We start from the raw sequence: 22825 nt of genomic DNA on the forward strand, positions 1-22825 counted from the left end.
GGATCGGAAGGGTCCATTCAAACTCAGGAAACCGTAGCGCAATGGTGTTATTGACGGACTGCTTACATTGGGACAGACAGTCACCCGTTTTATGAATATGCACGAGGCGCAATTATCATAATGTCGCGCTGAAAAGAGAGCTCTACAATGCAATTCTTACTAGTAAGAATCATTATTGTAGAGCTCTACAATTACATTTTTACTAGTAAGAATGCAATTCCACAGCTTTACAGCTACATTCTTACTAGTAAGAATTACAGTTAGAGAGCTCTGTAATTGAATTAGAGAGCTCTGCAATTGCATTCTTACTATTAACAATTAATTAGAGAGCTCTTTAATTCAATTCTTACTAGTAAGGATTACAATTAGAGAGCTCTCTAATTCAGTTCTTACTAGTAACAATTGAATTATAGAGCTCTCTAACTGAATTAGAGAGCTCTGCAATTACATTCTTACTAGTAAGAATTACAGTTAGAGAGCTCTAATACAATTCTTACTAGTAACAATTGAATTAGAGAGCTCTGTAATTGAATTAGAGAGCTCTGCAATTGCATTATTACTAGTAAGAATTTAATTAGAGAGCTCTACAGTTCAATCCTTACTAGTAAGAATTACAATTAGAGAGCTCTCTAATTCTATTGTTACTAGTAAGAATTCCAATTACAGAGCTCTCTAATTAAATTTTTACTAGTAAGAACTAAATTAGAGAGCTCTCTAATTCAATTACAGAGCTCTGCAATTAAGCATATCTTTAACTCGTTTTTTACTGTCAATGTCAATTTTATTTATATAGCACGATTAAACACAACCTTGGGTTGACCAATGTGCTGCACAATAAAAACATTTCAGTAAGACAATACAAAATAATTACTGAAAGAAACAGTACAGTAGAAAGTTCTCATTGATAAAACGCCAAGTCAAAAAGGTAGGTTTTCAACATGGATTTAAAAACAGATAGTGAAGGTGCAGATCTAATACAGTGGGGCAGAGCATTCCACAATCTAGGGGCAGCAACTGAGAAAGCGCGGTCACCCCTGCATTTAAGCTTCGACTTTGGGATGCATAATAATCTCTGCTTGGACGACCGGAGAGACAAGAGGGGCCGATGTTCAGTCAATAAATCAGATAAATAAGCAGGGGCCAAACCGTTTAATGATTTAAACACTAAGAGAAGAATTTTAAAATTAACTCGATAGCGCACAGGCAACCAGTGCAGAGAACGTAAAACTGGTGTAATATGATCCCGTTTTTTGGTACTCGTTAAAAGCCTTGCAGCTGCATTTAGAACTATCTGCAAGCGGGATAGGGCTGATTGACCAATCCCAAAATACAGCGAGTTGCAGTAGTCTAATCTAGATGTAATACAAGCATGAATTACTTTTTCAACATTTTTACTAGACAAAATATGTTTTATTTTCGCAAGAAGTCGAAGCTGAAAAAAGCAAGACTTGACCACCGTATTGATCTGTTTGTCAGATTTTAAACCATCATCAAAAATAACACCCAGATTTTTTACCGAAGGCTTCATGGAAGAGGTTAAATCGCCAAGATTTACTTTCGGTGTACTACGAGAATCCGACGGACCAAACACAATTATTTCAGTTTTACTCTCATTGAAATTAAGAACGTTTAAAGACAACCAGGCTTTCACATCAGACAGGCAAGACATAAGTGCTTCCAGACCATTTGAACTCTGCTTTAAGGGCAGATAGATTTGAATGTCGTCTGCATAGCAATGGAAAGACAGACCATGCTTCCTAAAAATAGAACCCAATGGGACTACAATTAGTAAAAATTAAATTATAGAGCTCTCTAATTGTAATTGTTACTAGTAAGAATTCAATTGTAGAGCTCTCTAATTGTAATACTTACTAGTAAAATTTCAATTGTAGAGCTCTGTAATTAAAAATGAATGGAAGTCAATGGAAACATGACTAGTGAAAATTCATTTGTAGAGCTCTCTTATTGAAATTGTTACTAGTAAGAATTGAATTAGAGAGCTCTGTAATTGGAATTCTTACTAGTAATAATTGAATTAGAGAGCTCTCTAACTGGCATTGTTACTAGTAAGAATTTAATTGTAGAGCTCTCTAATTGAATTGTTACTAGTAAAAATGCAATTACGATGAGTAACACTGGAATTATTTTAAGCTAAAACGGCTTGCGATACAACACAAACATGCAGCCTTTGCCGTGCCTGTAGGAATGAAACAGCCTTAACGTAATCACTGTTGGAGTGTTTCTCTATAAGTAAATATTATCAGGGATGTGATTTTTCCATATAAATACGGTTTTCCGTATTTTCCGACCTCTGAGCAATAGTATGTACAACCCATGTGATTCATGTAGATCCGATGTTTTTTTTTTTCTTTCTTTCTTTTTTTCTCGCATTTGTTGGTATCTCACATGTCGCCGTTGTCATCCTATTTGAATTATGCGCGGGATTGCGCATCGGGCACACCGTCGTCACAGTGTTGCCAACTTGGCGACTTTGTTGCTATTTTTAGCGAGTTTTCAGACCCTTCTAGCGACACATTTTCAAAAAATCTAGCGACTTTTTCTGGTGTTATTGGAGACTTTAGGCGACTCTGACGTGAACGCACGTATCGTTCGTACTCTTCTCAATGAGCAGCGGGTGCTGCCGTGGGCCCCACCCCCATCCCAAAGCACTCACTGACGGACCAGTACTCACGCAGCAGTCCCTCCCAGCTGCAATCAGAGCAGATGTTCACCCCTCTGCGTCCAGACTGCAAATTAATTGCGCATGCGGGAAGCCGCCGCTGGCTGATCCCGCCCTGGCTTACATTCAGGGCGGGATGTAAATGTGAACTGTTCTTTGTCTAATGTACAAACCTTAGTCATTTTACATGCAAATATTGCCGAAATCACAGCACAGCCCACATGAAAAAATACTATAGTAATTTATAGTAAATACTATAGTGTTTTTGAACCATACTATAGTAAAGTACTTGAATTAATTTGTTGTGGTAATTCTATAGTTGCTATGGTAATATAACATATATAGTAATATAAACAAATTACTTCACCGAATACTGTACTAAGTTTTCTACAACTATAGGGTATATTATATTACAATACACTACAGTTTACTGTAGTAAAAACTAAAGTATACTACAGTATTTATTACAGTTGATCAGTTCTCTGTAGTTAACACTACAGTATGCTGTAGCATTCATTAAAGTGTTGTAAATACTTTAATATATACAGTATAATACACTTTACTATAGTATGGTTCAAAAACACTATAGTTTTTACTATAAATTTCTATAGTACTTTTTTCATGTGGGAGGTATTGCCTTTTTCATGTCTTATCTTATGTGTATTTGATTTTATCAGACGATGACTCCATTATAAATCAGGATTTTTGTGCAGATTAACATCTTGACAGTGAGAGTTGGGTAGTCTTAAACGGGCCGCATTTCAGTCACTATTTAATATTCATCCCATTGTCTGACAACAGAAACAGTCAAATATATAAATGAAAACAATGTTTTATTGAGAATTTGGCTACAGTATGAGCACAGAGAGGCAAACAAATATAAAAGGCAATACTACGCAATGATGTCATGAATATGCTAATTAGCACATGTTGTCATCTAGCGATTTTTCAAGCTGGCTTTAGCTACTTTCAATTGAAAGAAGTTGGAAACACTGCGTCGTCGTCATCCAAACGGACAACTGGCGCCTTCAGCATTCTGCCTCATTCGGGATGACCATCGCAAAATTGCATTATTTTTAAGACCAAGATTTAATGGCTTAAAACAGTACAAATGTTTTGTTTATGAGTAACGCTGAAATAAAGTGTCTACTTAAATGTACTAAAACTGCAAATTCTGCGTTTATAATGACTCTTATTATTACATGCGGATTAATGCCGACAGCATTGCTTGATTTAGAGGCGCCATCTAGCGGCTGTGTGTGGAGCTCTCCTGAGCTCACTTTATTCTTAAAGGGGACATAACACACACAGTTTAACCCAATCTCATGTTAATCTTGAGTACCTATAGAGTAGTACTGAAACTCCGTTGCTGCCCCAGAAAAACAAACTGCATCCACTGTTTACATAACGCTGGGTTCTTTAGGAAGCTGAACAAAGTTATCTTTCCCTTACAACCAAAAACACACTTTGGAGACATTCTTCCCGAGCAAGTCCTGTGCAGCTCTGCCGCCGGATGAAGCACGTTGATGGGCGCGATCTCGCTCTCGCTCTCACTCTGGTCGATGCGTGTGCGGGCTCGTTTTTCCGGGAGAAATACCCATATAAGGAGTTCCACCCTCATTTACGTCATGAAGAGCCACGATCGAAAAAACTCTCCGAAACTTGTACGAAGCCAGAAGTAAGATTTTTGGCACAGAAATACTCCGTCATACGTCCAAATTGTTTTTTGAAACTTTGTCCATGCTTAGCATGAGAATCCAACTCTTTAACAGTGTAAACAGCTCTGAATGCATGAAACAGCATTGTCCCCCCCCCCCCCTTTAAGTTTATATGCGTGAAAATTATTGCTGAAATAAACTATTGCTGATGCAAAGTAATGAAGGAGTGCCATTTGTTAATTATATTTAACGTCAGCATAAGATAGCTTTGCTCAAAGTGTTAAACTATTTGATTAAACATTGTTTAGTTGACTATTAAACTGCTAAATTAATAAATTTGCCTATCCGAATTGAGTAATTACAGAAATATTAAATACATAAATGTGAAATATTTATTTCAAGAAAATAGTTGCTTATAGGATTTAGCCTCCTCCATGCTGCTGAGTTATGGCTTACAATTAATTTAATGTCTAATTATTATTATTATTATTAATTAGAGAGTATTTGTAGTGTTGTATTTGTGATGTTACTTTTGGATAAATTATCTTTTGTGTGAATGTAATTTTTTTTTTCTTGAGGGTTCCTTCTTTTTTGTCCTTGGCCGATCACATGCCTGTATTATGTTTACTGCAAAATCTCTGACACCGTCCTGTTATGACTTTGGTCATGGTTTTATTTAATGTTTGGTGTCAGGATCCTGGCGCTCCTGCTCCATGTTGTGCTGTCTGTGTTAGAACACAAAAGAAGCTATGTACTTTGTAGGGATGCACGATATATCGGCCACCATATCGGTATCGGCCGATAAATGCTCATTTTTTCTGTTATCGGTATCGGCCCGATAAGAAAATTTGGCCGATATCTTAAAGCCGATAAATAATGCATTATTTCCTTCAGAGACACTTCAGATGCGCGCTGTTCGTTTGCAGCCTTTTGTGCAATTGTACGTTGTATTATTAGTGTTTGGGATGTGGGTTTTAATGATGAGACCTTTTTTGTAATCAGGCTCTCAAAAAGTATATAAAAATTTGCTTATAGATTTATCGGCCAACATATCGGTTATCGGCTTTCAAAAATAAAGAATTATCAGTTATCGGTATCGGCCAAAATGTTCATATCGGTGCATCCCTAGTACTTTGTCACCATTTGCTCTCTGTCCTGCATGTTGTCCTCACCCTCCTTGATTGTTACCCTCCTCACTTCTTTCCATTTCCATGTGCAAATTACAATCAGGCATGACGATTAGTGGTTGACTGTAGCAGATTTTTTGATGGTTGTTGCTGATGTCTTATATATTATAGAGCAGGGTGGCTGTATTTAATTTTTTAGTCAATAACACGCATAACAACTGATGTAGTGACATTCTTATTCATTTTACATATTATTAAAATAATTAGAAATAAATTTGAAAATGAATCAGCTATTGAGCATGAAGCATTGATACATGCCAATTCATTACATAACACAGCTGAAAAAGGAATGTTTTTTTTTTTTGCATGGCAACCTTTATTTTCTCTAAAATTAATACAGTTTTATTGGTACAATTGTTTAGTTGGCATCCAATCCCTGATGTTCTTTATTTACATACATGGTGTATAACCAAAAGTTGTCTGATTGTTACTTTCATGTTGTAATATATAGATTTGATACCTGATTATATTGTCACAAGTTAATATGCGGGAATTGATTTTTAAAGTAACCATCACTGGTCTCCCATGTACTCTACACAATGTTTGTTTAACCTTTTTTTTTTTTTTTTTACTACAACCTTGGTACTAAAGCACCAGTTCTGTTGCTCATCAATATGTTCCCTTCAATTTATTCTTTAAAATTTCTTTACTTGGCCTTGTTGTTTAATGCAAATTCTTAAATTTACCTCTATAAAACCTGCACAAACCCTGTGTTTGGGTTAATTCAAGACACAAAATTTATTGTAATTAATACATTTAATAAATCTTTCGCACTGCTCCTTAGCAAGTCAAAATAATTATTATAAGCGAGACACTGGTGTTCGCTCTAGAGTGTTAGCCCGCTCAATTTCAAAGTCATGAGAGACATAGCAGCACAGTTAAGAGTATTCCCAATATGTTGGACCTTTTATTGAAAGTAGCCCGTTGAGACATGGTTTCACTTTTATAGACTTGTGTTGTTTTGTGATGTTTGATTTGGGGGAGGTGTGACACACCAAAGGGGCATTTGCAAAGGTTGTTTGAAAATATGCTGTATTTTTGTAATTCTGCTAGGTGACACTAATAGCACAAAACCTGCATACTTCTGCATACCACACAAACATTTTCCATAGTACGCTTATAGTTATACAGTAGTAGTATATTAGTCATAGTTCACACATAGTGCACAACCATGAAACTATATTAACCCTGTGTAAGTTAGGAAAGGTGAATATTTCTTCTATTGTCTGTCTGTATTTCAGGTCAGGGATGTTTGTTGTGGGGCCAGAGTCAGCTGGTGCTCATCCCGGACCTGCCTGCTATAGGAAGGGTAAGAGCAGCTGTTAGGTTATCAGACCCACCGTCTTTCCATCTTCTTGCTTGTAGATTTAGCCCTTCTACATTGCATAATACTTGCTCCCATTCAAGCCTTGTTCTTCTCATATCTGTGTTAAACAACTCAATTCCCTCATCTTTTGCTGATTCACATACTGATTCACTACATACAAGACAACATTTTGTGTAAGTTGTGAAAATGTACCAGTATTGGCACATTAATACTAGTTAAGACATTAAGGCACCCATTACAATAAATGTACATATGCCGAATAAACGATTTACACTAACTTCAAACTGCTCAAGCCTAATGATTTGCCAGAGTTCCTGAAAGGTGTGCACCTCAGGCCAAAGTCCACCAAAGGACTCAAATAAGACATCAGGACATTCTGACGAGAGAAACACTTAGAAATGTCAGAACACTTGTCAATCTCACACTGATTTCTATTATGTCTGTACATAGTATTATATTATTTTATTTATTTGTAAGATACATCAGAACTGTTGTAGACACAAGGTATCCTCTATCAGAATATATTGCCGTTTTCAGTGCTTTTTTACTGCAAAAGACTATAAAACTATTAAAAACGCCTTTTTAAATGCAGCTATGGTGAGCAATGATTAATATGCTTGCAATTTGCAACTATTTGTGAGAAATTCATGACAAATTTCCGTAAGTATACTCCCAAAATATCAATATAAATATGATTCGGCACAAAATTGCATCAATTGCATCTAAATGTCTGATCTCATCTTATTGACTTATTTATTGGAATGTTTGTAAGACAACTGCTTAATAGCCTAAAACAATATGATACTACCCGCATCCAACACAACATCTAACATCTAATTAATAGAAAGTTATGAATCTCATTAATCTCCTCTGCCATGTCTCTAACTAATGTTCTCTGTCAGTATAGCTAACCCCACCTGCTGACAGAAAAACACAAGCTAAATGGAACTGAATGCAGCTGATCTAGGAAGACCTGACTTGCCATTATTTTTGCACTTAGGTTCATACATTTAAAATCTGCTATTACAGTTTCTGCCTTACATGCTACTTCCATGTTTCTCATGTAAAAGTCTTGACGTTATAATGTCATAAAGACTGGACTGAAAGCTACAATAACTCTATAACACAATTTATTGTGTTTCTCTCTTCTCTCCTGGTTCAGGTGGTCCTCTGACCGTCACTGATGCTAATCTAGCCCTCGGCCGCCTGCTGCCTTCTTTCTTCCCAAAAATCTTTGGCCCTGGAGAAAATGAGCCTCTCTCAACCGAGGAAACCATGAAGCATTTCCGCACTCTCACAAAAGAAATTAATCAATACCTCTCAACTAACCAATCATCGAGTAGTGCTGCAGGAGGGCACCATTCAGAAATGAGTGTTGAAGATGTCGCCATGGGCTTCATCAGTGTGGCTAATGAGGCCATGTGCCGGCCAATCAGAGCGCTTACACAGGTATAGCACACTATTCAGTCACTTTCAGTTTGTATAGCTTACGTAAGAGAATTGGTGTATCAATCTTTTCAGTCTTGGTTGTTGTGACAAAAAATATGACATACAACTTTTTTTTACGTGTAGTGCTAATTAAGGAATGACTTTGCTGTGCATGGTTTGTTTGGGATAATTATTGTGTTAGAAATCACATGTTTCCATATATATATATATATATATATATATATATATATATCTCAGGCCAAAGTCCACCAAAGGACTCAAATAAGACATCAGGACATTCTGACGAGAGAAACACTTAGAAATGTCAGAACACTTGTCAATCTCACACTGATTTCTATTATGTCTGTACATAGTATTATATTATTTTATTTATTTGTAAGATACATCAGAACTGTTGTAGACACAAGGTATCCTCTATCAGAATATATTGCCGTTTTCAGTGCTTTTTTACTGCAAAAGACTATAAAACTATTAAAAACGCCTTTTTAAATGCAGCTATGGTGAGCAATGATTAATATGCTTGCAATTTGCAACTATTTGTGAGAAATTCATGACAAATTTCCGTAAGTATACTCCCAAAATATCAATATAAATATGATTCGGCACAAAATTGCATCAATTGCATCTAAATGTCTGATCTCATCTTATTGACTTATTTATTGGAATGTTTGTAAGACAACTGCTTAATAGCCTAAAACAATATGATACTACCCGCATCCAACACAACATCTAACATCTAATTAATAGAAAGTTATGAATCTCATTAATCTCCTCTGCCATGTCTCTAACTAATGTTCTCTGTCAGTATAGCTAACCCCACCTGCTGACAGAAAAACACAAGCTAAATGGAACTGAATGCAGCTGATCTAGGAAGACCTGACTTGCCATTATTTTTGCACTTAGGTTCATACATTTAAAATCTGCTATTACAGTTTCTGCCTTACATGCTACTTCCATGTTTCTCATGTAAAAGTCTTGACGTTATAATGTCATAAAGACTGGACTGAAAGCTACAATAACTCTATAACACAATTTATTGTGTTTCTCTCTTCTCTCCTGGTTCAGGTGGTCCTCTGACCGTCACTGATGCTAATCTAGCCCTCGGCCGCCTGCTGCCTTCTTTCTTCCCAAAAATCTTTGGCCCTGGAGAAAATGAGCCTCTCTCAACCGAGGAAACCATGAAGCATTTCCGCACTCTCACAAAAGAAATTAATCAATACCTCTCAACTAACCAATCATCGAGTAGTGCTGCAGGAGGGCACCATTCAGAAATGAGTGTTGAAGATGTCGCCATGGGCTTCATCAGTGTGGCTAATGAGGCCATGTGCCGGCCAATCAGAGCGCTTACACAGGTATAGCACACTATTCAGTCACTTTCAGTTTGTATAGCTTACGTAAGAGAATTGGTGTATCAATCTTTTCAGTCTTGGTTGTTGTGACAAAAAATATGACATACAACTTTTTTTTACGTGTAGTGCTAATTAAGGAATGACTTTGCTGTGCATGGTTTGTTTGGGATAATTATTGTGTTAGAAATCACATGTTTCCATATATATATATATATATATATATATATATATATATATTTATATAAACACACACTATATGAACGAAAGTATTGGGACACCTAACCATTACACCAACAGGGACTTTGATGACATTGCATTCTAAATACATAGACTTAAGGCTCTGTGTAGGCCAGTCAAGGTCTTCCTGGCATCCACCAAACCCACACTAGCCTATCAGACTGCCAAACAGAAAAGCATAATTCGTCACTACACAGAACTTTTTTCCACTTACCCAGAGTCCAGTGGCAGCGTGCTTTACACCACTCAATTTTATGCTTGGCATTGTACTTGATGTGAGGCTTGCATGCAGATGCGCTGCTCTTAGTAGATTGCATTGATCATTATGGAAATGAGCTGGCTGCATCTGTGTATTCATTTACACATTGTTATTAGATCACCCACAGAACTTTTTCCACTCCCATCAACGCTTTTATGGGATTGCGGTCGCATGCTTACAGCATACAGCCATATCACCCTGCAGCCCAAGACTGGTTGCCCACTGAAGCTAAGCAGGGCTGAGCCTGGTCAGTACCTGGATGGGAGACCTCTTGGGAAAACTAGGTTGCTGCTGGAAGAGGTGTTAGTGAGGCCAGCAGGGGGTGCTCACCCTGTGGTCTGCGTGGGTCCTAACGCCCCAGTATAGTGATGGGGACACTATACTGTCAAAAAGCACCGTCTTTCGGATGAGATGTTAAACCAAGGTCCTGACTCTCTGTGGTCATTAAAAATCCCATGGCACTTCTCGTAAAAGAGTAGGGGTGTAACCCCGGTGTCCTAGCCAAATTGCCCCCCTGGCCCTTGTCAATCATGGCTTCCTAATAATCCCCATCCACTTGATTGGCTCTATGACTTTCTCTCCTCTCCACCTGTAGCTGGTGTGTGGTGAGTGCACTGGCGCTGCTGTCCTGTGGCTGCCGTCGCATCATCCAAGTGGATGCTGCACACTGGTGGTGGTTGAGGAGAGACCCCCCCACATGATTGTAAAGCGCTTTGGGTGTACAACAATACACAGTAAAGCGCTATATAAATGCATCATTCATTCATTCATGCTAATTTGCCATGATTAGTACATCTGTCCCTATATATTTTATGAGATTCCTTGAAATTGCACTACTGTTTGAGCAACATAAACACACTTGTAGTACATTAAAATTATCTGGCTTATGTAACATTTTAAGCAAGAAATGTACCTCTGTGAAGTATGTTCACGTCAACATCAATCAGATTTAACAAGTTGAATATCATCTCTCTCTTATAAGGCTAAAGGCCATGATACATCTGAGCATGTGCTGGCATGTTTTGGAGGAGCTGGTGGTCAACATGCCTGTGCCATTGCAAGAGCCTTAGGCATGAAGACTGTCTTCATACACAAGTATGTCTATATGTTTATGCCTGTGCATTATCTGTTTGTTTTAGTCTGTTGTTGTCGCATGCTTGAACGGGGTGACAACAAAATGCTTTTTCCAGACTCTGTTCTGCTGTGCTTAATGAACTCGAGACATTACAAAGCAATGAAGATAATATACAAATAAAATTGCTGTGGCGAAGGATGAGGCATAGACAACACTCTGTTTCCCTAGAGGAGTCTTTATCAAATCAGTCATGAAAGTGACTTGTGAAATGGATGAGAAGTAATGCAAATATTCTACTGGTTGGACAGCACATCACCGCTGAAAAAGTCAGGTGACTGTACCACCTTGTTCAAATATGTACCTGACAGGTAACTTTCAGTGAGATGATAGCACTTCTTCTGATCTTGATTATTCACCACCTTATTGTTATTTAAATCTGGCATTGCACCATTTCAGATATTTTTGGCTCCTGTATGATGCTTGTGTTTTTGCTCTTTGTAAGTCATTTATAAGAAGTGCATCTGTTAAAGCTGGTGAACATTTAGAGTTTGAAACCGCCATGAATCATGACTTAAATCTTGTTTTTTATCCGTTCTGATATTCAGTATAACAACATGATTGCAAGTCTGATATTACTTTAAGTAACAGATCTATAAGTAAGAATTAACATAGGTTTAGACAAAACTCGTTCCTTTTTTTAGTAGTCAGTAATAATTTTTTAGTTGTTTAGTTTTAGTCATAGTTTTATCAAACAAATAAAGCATCAAGGCATTACATGTTTGTTGTAACAGGCAACAGGACTTTGAAGGATTGAAGACAAATTTCATGAATACAACTGAAAACCTATCATATCTTGACAACTTTTTGATTAAGGAGGTTAAAATTTCCCATATTTAGTCTGTAGTAAAAGGTTTTACATAGCCTAATATTGGCAGTGGGACAGATCAACAAAAAAATCAACAAAATTCAATAGCCAATAAATTCATTTGTGAATCAAACTTGCCATATACTTGCAGGGTGTCTGCATTATGCTGTCTTATCAATTTTTGTGAAAAGTGACCTTCAAAAGAATACATTTTTTGAGCTATAATCTCAATTCCTTTTTATTCTGAATCTGTGGGTTGACCTGAATCGGAAATGGCAAAGTTTTCCTTTTTTTCTGCCATGGTGAACACTTTTTCTTTTCTTTTTTTTTTTTAACTCATCCTAGGTCATCTGTCTGACTCGCATGAAGTTTGATGTGTATCATCTATTGACTCTCGTGACAAAAATTTCTCTAAAGGTTTTAATTTGTCAAATCATTTAGATGTTTTTCAGATATAGGCCGATCAGTCATTATGGGACACATTTTGTGGCACACAGAAATGTGGGTGCTATAACTTAAGACAATTAAGAACTGTGCAACTGTGATCAGAGACATTTAATCTGACACTGAAAAACTGCCACTGAAAAAAGTCACAGCATGTTCTCTTCACATGTACTTGGACCCTAGTGACTGCTGCTTTTGGTTGAATTTCATGTTTATATTCATAATGTAGTTTAAAATTAAATGCCTCATGATAGGCATTGGGAAGTGTTTATGAGCTGTTTACAATAAGAACATTGACATGAAGTGCTTACATTTTTTAACTGATTTGATGACACTGCAATGCAATACTCTTTTTCCTGTCAGATACAGCGGAGTGCTGTCAGCATATGGTTTGGCTCTGGCTGATGTGGTGGAGGAGGTTCAGGAACCGTGTTCTCTAAAGTATGAAGCAGGCTCATACTCTAAGCTGGACAGCAGGATAGAGCAACTGTCTCAACGCTGCGATCAAATACTGTGCAAACGAGGCTTTAGCAGGTCACCTTCAAAGATGCAGCCACATTTCAAAGCATATATTTTTGCTTATCTATTGTGTCATTACCTTTGAACAAAAACAAATGATTTTAGATGCAGTAACTTAATATTGTGATAATAATATGATAATAACATATGATTGTGTCTGAACAGTTCTCAGATCAATATAGAGGTTTTCCTTCACCTGCGGTATGAGGGCACAGATTGCGCACTCATGATCACAGCTGCAGGTCACCCCAGAAACGCCCACTCCTGCATGTCTGGAGACTTCAGAACAGCCTTCACTAAACGGTACTGCTATTTCCATTGTGAATGGTCAAAATGGCTTGTCGTTTCCTCTTCTGTCTCTCAATCTTTCTCTTTTTACATCAGATATCTGAAAGAGTTTGGGTTCACCATCACTGATCGGCCTATCATGGTGGATGATATCCGTGTACGCGGTTCTGGGAAATCTGGAATTAGGTCAAAAGTGCAGCCCAAAGCAGGGCAGAAATCTCCAAGACCTATTAAGGTATTTAAACCTAGGACAACTCAAAGGTATCACACAACAGACGCATCACATTCAGTTTAAGGTGGCAGTCCAAAACAGTGAATCTAATCATTAAACAGGAAAAATTAACTTCAAGAATGAGCAAATGTGGCACTATTTGAACTTTGGTGATTGAAAAAAACTTGAAGAAAAAGGGAGATCTATATTATAGCTCTCTATATGAAGCATATAGACTTTATTCAAGCCACAGAAAGACAAACATTTTACTGAAAATTGCACATTCTTCCAGCGTATGTGTTTTTGTAATTGTACATTAACAACAATTTAGGACAAATATGCAAGTGGCAGTAGGAAATAGCTGGGCGTCATGGACAGACACCTCATGCCGGTGTCACCTTAACAGGAGCTTTGCACATATTTGTTTTTTTTTTTAAATAAAATTAAATTTCACCAAGGAAATATACTGTAATGTTACTGTTGTTGTTTGTTTGGACACAGATGACCCAGTGTTACTTTGAGGACCGTTATCTGGAGACCAGCGTGTATCTGTGGGAGGATCTTTACTGTGATCACAGTATCCAGGGACCAGCCATAATTATTGATAAGAACAGGTGAGTGATTTCCTGAAAGTTTCTAAATTCTACATTCTACATTAGTGGTGCTTAATGTTAAAGTGTGTCATCCTGTAATATTCGTTCTCCGGAAGTGAATGATTCTTTAGATGTGTTGTTGATGAGAATTGTGCTCTTAAACAGTCCTGCAATGCATGTCCAGTACTTGACAGAACACCCAACCATTATCTGACAGCAGCACTAATGCATTTCTTTACCAAACCTGGCCTGTGTAAAATAAAAACAGCGATCCAATCCGCACTTGTAGACTTCGCCCTTTTTCGCAAACATTAAAAATGACACATGGCTGACAGACCACCTCAGACTTTTCTCTTTTCCGGTCATGTGAGGCTCGTAGGACTGAGAACAAGAACACAGCATGAACATAAATTGTTGAATTAGGACACAATTCAAATAGTAACTTTTCCCTGTGAATGCGTCTTTGATGTGCATTTCCTGTAGAAAACATATGTCCATGCAGCTTCAGTGAGAACAAAATGTTTTTAAATAGTTTTAGTTAAAAATAATAACCTTGCTGGTTATACACAGTCATCATGTACAATCACATTTGTGACCTGACTGAACAGCTTTTGTCCTAGGTAGACTTGTGCATAGTTTTTAATGTAGTTCGCAGGTGATTTTCTCCGGGCATCTTGTTGCCACAGTTCTTATGTATTTAGCCTAGTCTGTCTCTGTTTTTTCATGTAATCCCAGATGGATTTGATGATGGTGAAATCTGTGGTTCTTACTGAGATAGACTGGATACAAGTGCAGAATAAATTAACCAAACTTACAAAAACACAAGGCAAAACAAGAACCAAAGCTTAAAACACCAGCTAAACACTATAAAAACAACCTAACACGTCTACGTCACTGTGTGGGAAGATTTGCATAACACCGCCCAAATGTTCACGCAAAGAAAGAATGCGTAACTTTGATTCTCGCTAATAGTATTGTTGCCGCCATGTCGTGGAGACGCTGTGTTTTTCGTTGCAAAAGCGAAAATACGTTGTTTGGCCTTCCAAAAGAGGACACAACTAGAAATCAGTGGTTCAGTTGTATTTACAACACTGTTCCAGAACAGTTCAAACCAAATATTCGTGTGTGTGCAACACATTTTACGGAGGACTGTTTCCTGATCCTGGGAGAGTAGCCTACAATGCTGGCTGTTCTGACTCACAGCCTGTAAGTATGTTTTCATATCTAAAGGATTTGCCACTGACGAGTTTTGAGCAGTGTAGAGTAGTGCTTGTTGTTTGTCGTTTCTCCGATCACAAATGCAGACATGGTTTTATGTTTATGCGGCACGATGCAACGCAACACATAAAAAGACAGTATAAGTCATTATAATCAGTAATTATGTGCCCACTGGATGCTATTTTTTAGCAACGTCATATGACCCCTTTAAACCAGAGGATGGTTTGAAAAAGTTTTTAAGCTGTGCCGACTCGTGTTATGCGTAGTCTGGTCAACGGATTCACATATTGATCAATAATATAAAATATACAAGTGTGTGATTATAATTAATAATTGACGTGAGTAGTAGCAAAAATATTTTGGGTGAGCTGTTCGGGGTCTCTGAGATCCCAGCTATAGAATAGAACATGATAAAATGCAATAAAGGTGTGACGTGCATTCAGTTTCTGTCTGGTGTTGAGGTTATTCTAAACTATTCTACTGAATCCCAAATAAGTGTACACACACACACACACACAACCAAGTCAATGTAAAGTCAAACACAAGAGTCATGCGAAGCACCGATTTTTTTCAATCCGGCTGTCCCGACCTTCCGATACTGCATGACGTTCGAAGCTTCAAACGTCATCAATCATGTGGTATTGTCATTTCGATACAAGCATCGGCACAGTGTGTGATACGATTCATACGAATAGTGCTTTGAAAACTGTCGGAGCATCGGAGCCTCGGTATCAATCGTCCCATCACTAACTGTAACTACAAAACTAAAACCGGAAACTAAAGAACCAAAACTTCAACATAAATGTCCAAAACAAAACACAGAATGGGGAATATGCGACAATAACGGTCTTTTGTTTTTGTAAACAACCTAACATGCCAAAGTCTTTTACACAGTACTGTTTTTTTTTCACCTTCTTTTTGGAATAATTGCTATGATAGCTTTTACTCTTCTTCAAGAGTTAAATTAAAAGATCTTTAGAATTTCATTCAAATTTGGGGGTACTCATGATACTGTGTTAACTATGATGAATTGTGTAACTCATCATTTGCAAAATCCAAATGCATATGCCAGAATTTTATTTCTAGATTTTACATCAGCTTTTAACACACTGAGGGTTGATATTTTTTTTAGAACGGCTGATATCTGTGGGTGGTCCATTGGCATTTGGTACTGTGGAATAAAGACTTTTTGCTGTTCCGTACACAGAGAGTATGGTATAATGGTCAAATGTCAGACGAATGCTATGTTAATACGGGGGAAGTGTTTCATCACCTATATTATTTTCATTGTATATTAATGATTTTATGATTCGTAATTCTAATTTTATCCTTTTTAAGTATGCAAATGATATGGCTTTGGTAGGAATTCTACAAAAAAATAATATAAATGACTTGGTCAAATATAGGAAACATGTTGAGGAACTCCTGTGCTGGTGTAATAATAGTGCATTGATATTAAATACAAAGAAAACCAAGGAATTAGTAATTAATCGTACTAGGCAAGAAGTTGCAGTTGTGCCTATAATGATAGATGGTCACCCAGTTGAGATTGTTGATAATTTTAAATATCTTGGTACATAGTAAACTTAGTTTTGGGGATAACACTAATTATATTTTTTAAAATGCATGCAACGTCTGTTTCCAATACGGAGAATCAGTAGGTTTGGAGTGAGTTAGAACATACTGGAGATTGCTTACAAATCATTGGTTGAGAGTGTGTTGACTTATAATTTAACCTCCTGGTATGGGCACCTTAATTGTAAGCAGAAAATAACCTGGCATGGGTCACTAAAATAGCTAGTAAAATCATCGGTAGACCACAGTAATTTAGATGAAGTGTACACTTCAAGTTGTGTTAGGAGATCAGAGTGTATTCTAAAAGACTACTCATTCTTTGTATGATCAGTTTGTTGCCTAGAACAAAGATCACTGGTGTGGTCAAAGACAAATTTAAACCATGGTGGATAATAAAGATGTATTGTATTGTATCGTATTGTATTGTATGTTCCAATTGAGGGTGGATGTAAGTGGTTTAGAAATGTTCTCATTGTTTCTGTACACCATATTATATTTTTTATATTATGAATTAAAAAAAAAAAAAATTATTAATATGTCTTCTTTGGTGGTGTTTATCAGCACAATTCTTGTAGAGCCAGCGTGTGTGGCTCATCTGACAGAGGATGGTGACGTGTGTATTGATGTCGGCACAGGAACGCAGCAGTGTGTGTTAGGAACCGAACTCAATGCCATCCAGTTGTCCATCTTCTCTCATCGCTTCATGAGCATCGCAGGTCTGATGGGACAGGGGGGAAAAATGATTAAATGAATAATGAGTGTATGGAATGGATAATCAGGGTTTCTGTGACTATTGAAAAGGTCCTAAAAAGTCTTAATTTGCCCTTCCACAAATTAAGGCCTTAAAAAATGTCAAATCAAAGCAGAAAGTCTTAAATTCATAAAGGCATGGCATTAAATGTTGCATGCATTACAATAATGGGGTATCCTCCTCAGTATTTTTGTCTTCATGTAAATTGAAATATCGAACAAACATTCAACAAATTCTCAAAACAAGAACAAATATCTGTCAGTAGAGTATGAAAGCTTGTTTTCCCTTTAAATTAAATAGAATTTTCGGTAACACTTTCTATGAAGCCCGTATTTATAATACATTATAAGGGTATTCTTAAGGCATTATAATGAATGCATAATGTATTATAAAAAAACATATAATATGTTATATCAACTCATGAATAATCATAACAGCAGTTATAATACATCATAATACTTAAGTATTTGTGGTTATAAGTTTAAGAGTATGATTATTTATAACACACAATGAACACCATATTAAATCTACTTCATTTACAGAATAATGGACTGTATCATATCTTGACATTGTTTATTTAAGATCTGCATAGTATCTTACTACAGCTTGTGAGTGGTTAGATGTTGAGTGTTATTTGAGTGTTTCCTCTGGAGCTAATGTTAATTAATTGATGTGAGCTTTATACTCCAACTGAAAAAAATGCAATGTTTTATATGGTTACATTTTATTTTGATGGTCCCCTTAATCAATCGACTATAAGCAACTTTGCAACTACATGCCAACTAACTCTCATTAGAGTATTAGTATGCTCAAGAATGGTAGAATCTAGTATGGTAGAATAAGTTGACGTACTTGCAAAGACACTTATAGTCAGTTTATCTGTTGGTTGACCATCAAAATAAAGCGTTAGCAAATATTTACAGTAGCAGACATACTAATACTCTAATGATCGCTAGTTGATATGTAGTTGCAGAGTCACTTATCAACAGCTGTTTAAAGGGTACCATCAAAATAATCAAACTGATATTACAATAAAAATAGTTCAAAGCAAATGTGTCATATTACACATTCATCTGATCTGATATCTGATCTTATGGCTGTTTGAGAGAATTTTTTTTAATTATTATTATTATTATTACTACTTATAAGTGGTCTTTGACCGCTTTAAGTAAAGTAGCATAAGAAAAATGGCAAGATATGAGACTTATAATACATTATAACTATGAGAAATATAATCCATTGTAAAAGTGGATGCAACATGTTCATTGTATTATAAATCATCATACTCTTAAAAGCTATAACCACAAATAAGTAAATATTATAATATATTAAAACTGTTCTTATGAATATTCATGAGATGATACAACATATTATAAGGTTTTTTGAAATGCATTCATTATAATGCCTTAAGAATACCCTTATAATGTATTATAAATACGGGCTTCATAGAAAGTGTTACCAAATTTTCTGTGTCCACTTCATTTTGATTAGTTTTACAGAAAACAAGACTTCTTAGGTCATTTTGCTCCTCAGGTATCTAAAGAAGCTTTGTGGTTCCTCACACACAGAGCAAATGGGTCGTGTGCTGCAGAGAACATCCATCTCCACCAATATAAAGGAACGGCTGGATTTCTCCTGTGCCGTGTTTGGACCTGATGGAGGTTTGGTGTCTAACGCTCCTCACATCCCTGTTCATCTAGGGGCAATGCAGGAGACTGTACAGTTCCAGGTACACAAACACACAAATATACAACAAATTACATTTCTTGATTGTTTTTCATTTGGAAACATTAATTTTCTGTTGCTGCATGGCTGTCAAAGGTTTTAGGTTTGACTGAAGTACAGTTGAATATAATTTCATCACCTATCTGAATAGTGACAACAGTATTTCAAAGAGCCGTACAGTCTGTCCCAGCAAAAGAACTGGAAGAATACAAATACATTGGTAAAACCAATTGGATTTGTTAACCCTAAAGCCTGAAATATGTCAAAGTACTTAAATCTATTTTACTACTTGCATAAATCAATCAGATGACAGAATGCATGTAGTAATAGTGATAATTTAGAGGCCTTAGAAAATTGCATGTCAAATATGATACAGTAGGCTTTATAGGATTAAGATTTTTTAAACTATTTCTAAAGGTTATTTAAAGCACCAGATATAAACGGAATACTGTAATATGTCAGTATGCACAATATATCGGCACTGTGTGTGTTTGTGCAAGAAAAAAATTACAATTACAAAAATTATATTATTGAAAAAAATATATATATTGTCTTACTGGTAATTTGAAATGTGAAGTAAAATCTGTTTCAGGCACAGACACATTCTTGTATAAATCATTTATATCCATTGACCATAACTTGCTGAGCTCAGTATTCTAACCAGCATTCCAGAGCTCCCTCTTCTGTTATTATAAGCGCTTATTATTTACTTATTCAAACCATAAAGTTTTATCTATAGCACAGTGCAAAAATAATACTTATCTGTCTGTCATATGATGTCGTGATACCTAAATTCTCTTTACACAAAAGTGAAAAAAAAACTCTTTATTTTAGTTTTTAGTATGTATTTACTTTTTATTACTTATCCAGTCTTACTCTGATTGTTATTAATAGTCTGACAATGCTTAAGGTTAGATAAACACCTTAAACAGGTTGCTATGATCAAGTTCATAAACAGCTTTAAAAAAATCGATTTTAGCCCATTACCACAATTCCTGCTGCCTCATTCATTGTGTACATGTCTGAATCTGTAACAGAAAAATGTCACAAAACATAATAGAGAAAAAATAGAAAAGACTATTTTATTGTTAAACCTTGTGAAAGAATATATCCAGAAGTAATTCAGACACGAGAGGAGGAAATTTCCTACTGACATTTTGGATTACATCTGTGAATGCTTACATTTTGCCTTAACCCTTGTAAACCCTTCTAAATCCTTAAAACAGATTTGTATGATATATTTTTTAAGTTATCTGCATATGTTAACACAAAGGATGAGAATCAGTGCAGATACAGGAAATAACACAGGATCACTCTCTGTCCACCTCTCTCTCACACACACACACACACACACACACAACCTCATTAGTAATGGCAGTCTGAGCTGTACCTAATTGAGATGCTTAATCTGTACTGAAAGCCAGAAAATGTTTTGAGAATAAACATTGTATATGTGATAACCATGGTACAAGTGGAATAATTGACCCACTGAACTGTTAAAAATTAATGCACATCTGAGGTGTAACAGTCTCTCAGCTTCAGTGCAGATACAGGAAATAACACAGGATCACGCTCTGTCCACCTCTCTCTCACACACACACACACACACACACACACACAACCTCATTAGTAATGGCAGTCTGAGCTGTACCTAATTGAGATGCTTAATCTGTACTGAAAGCCAGAAAATGTTTTGAGAATAAACATTGTATATGTGATAACCATGGTACAAGTGGAATAATTGACCCACTGAACTGTTAAAAATTAATGCACATCTGAGGTGTAACAGTCTCTCAGCTTTGCATTACCAATTATTGTTGCATATACTCAGCCTAACATACTGTGGCATGATGTAGATTGACTAAAGGAAACCCATAGATCCCTAAAAGCACACTTACAGCTGTTCAGTCACTCTTAATGGAGTGTTTTAAATTTTTTAATTTTAATGTATCAAAATCTGAATAATGCTATACTTTTTAACAGATGTATGTGCTTATTGATGTATTTTGAATAAACAAAATTAAAGTACAGTAAAGAAGAAATCAAAAGTTTTGTAATAACTAAGTTTGAGAAAAGGTTCTTTTGATGTCTTTTAGATAAAGACAGCAGGAGGCAGCATGCAGGAGGGAGATGTGATTCTCAGTAATCATCCGTGTGCGGGTGGCAGTCATCTACCAGACCTCACAGTCATCACTCCTGTAGGTTACTTGTGATGAGTTTTCAGCAGTTTCATTTTAAATGATCCACAAAGGCCGTCATAAAAATGTTTGGCTTGTCCCCCCCCCAAACATTTAAAATGGAGCCTTGTGTATAATTACTTCAATGTATCTGGGTTTTTTATTTAAAATCTCATTACTGTGATACACTTATTCAATGTAACAAACAAGAACAAACATAATTAAAATTTTATACACCACAGGTCAAAAGTTTGGAATAATTCAAATTTGCTTAATGTTTTTGACAGAAGTCTTTACTCACCAAGGCTGTTCATTTTTTAAATAAATATACAGTCCAAATATCAAAGTTTCCATATTATATATTTCTACTGCGTAATATTTCGGTGGAAACTTTGATACACTACCATTCAAAAGTTTGGGGGAATTAAGATTTTTTTATATTCATCAAGGACACTTTAAACTGATGAAAAGTGACAGTAAAGACATTAAAAAAATAGAACACATTGAAACTATTTTCAAAACTGACAAAAATAAGAACCATTATAATAATTGGCACTAATAATAATTGATACAAATTTATTATTATTATTGTTGTTATTAAGAAGAATCATGTGACAAGACTGAAGTAATGGCTGCTAAAAAATTCAGCTTTACCATCACAGGAATAAATTGTTTTAAAATATATTAAAATAGTAAACCGTTATTTTTAAAATGGGATAATATTTCACGATATTACTGTTTTTACTGTATTTTTGATCAAATCAATGCAGCATTGGTAAGCATTAGAGACTTAATAAAAAAATCTTTATCATTTTAAAATAATAAAAAATCTTTATCATTCCAAACTTTTCCATAGTGTGGATGCAGAAGTACCAGTGCAAAAAATCTAAATGATCCTAACAGTAGGCTTCATTTTCCTTAAGCAAAACTGCTGATTTTGTAGGAAAACGTGAGCTGCACATGTGCTGACAGACTTGATGAGATTTGCTCTGTGTTATGCAGGTGTTTCGTGATGGCATGAGAGCGCCGGTGTTCTTTGTGGCCAGTAGGGGGCATCATGCTGATATCGGAGGCATCACTCCAGGCTCCATGCCCCCCCACTCCACCTGTCTACAACAGGAGGGCGCCGTCTTCACTTCCTTCAAACTGGTCACGGGTGGAGTTTTTCAGGAGAAAGGTTAGATGACATATCAATCAGGTTGAAGTCAGTGTAACAAATGATACTGAATGATTATCAT

At 36.2% G+C, this 22825-nt stretch overlaps 1 protein-coding gene across 1 annotated transcript in view; it reads left to right on the forward strand.

The window, feature by feature from the left end:
- The window catches only part of oplah (5-oxoprolinase, ATP-hydrolysing), a 53657-nt gene that overhangs the window by 17782 nt on the left and 13050 nt on the right, over positions 1-22825 (forward strand). The window contains exons 9-19 of the mRNA XM_016468655.1: positions 6767-6834; positions 8015-8301; positions 11129-11241; positions 12894-13064; positions 13215-13352; positions 13434-13572; positions 14050-14162; positions 17496-17650; positions 19254-19414; positions 21507-21608; positions 22590-22764. Of these exons, the coding sequence (XP_016324141.1) occupies positions 6767-6834; positions 8015-8301; positions 11129-11241; positions 12894-13064; positions 13215-13352; positions 13434-13572; positions 14050-14162; positions 17496-17650; positions 19254-19414; positions 21507-21608; positions 22590-22764 (1622 nt within the window). The remainder of the gene's footprint in view (positions 1-6766; positions 6835-8014; positions 8302-11128; positions 11242-12893; positions 13065-13214; positions 13353-13433; positions 13573-14049; positions 14163-17495; positions 17651-19253; positions 19415-21506; positions 21609-22589; positions 22765-22825) is intronic.

This window comes from Sinocyclocheilus anshuiensis, unplaced genomic scaffold (assembly GCF_001515605.1).
Source record: "Sinocyclocheilus anshuiensis isolate Anshui unplaced genomic scaffold, SAMN03320099.WGS_v1.1 scaffold890, whole genome shotgun sequence".
NCBI classification, from domain to species: domain Eukaryota; kingdom Metazoa; phylum Chordata; class Actinopteri; order Cypriniformes; family Cyprinidae; genus Sinocyclocheilus; species Sinocyclocheilus anshuiensis.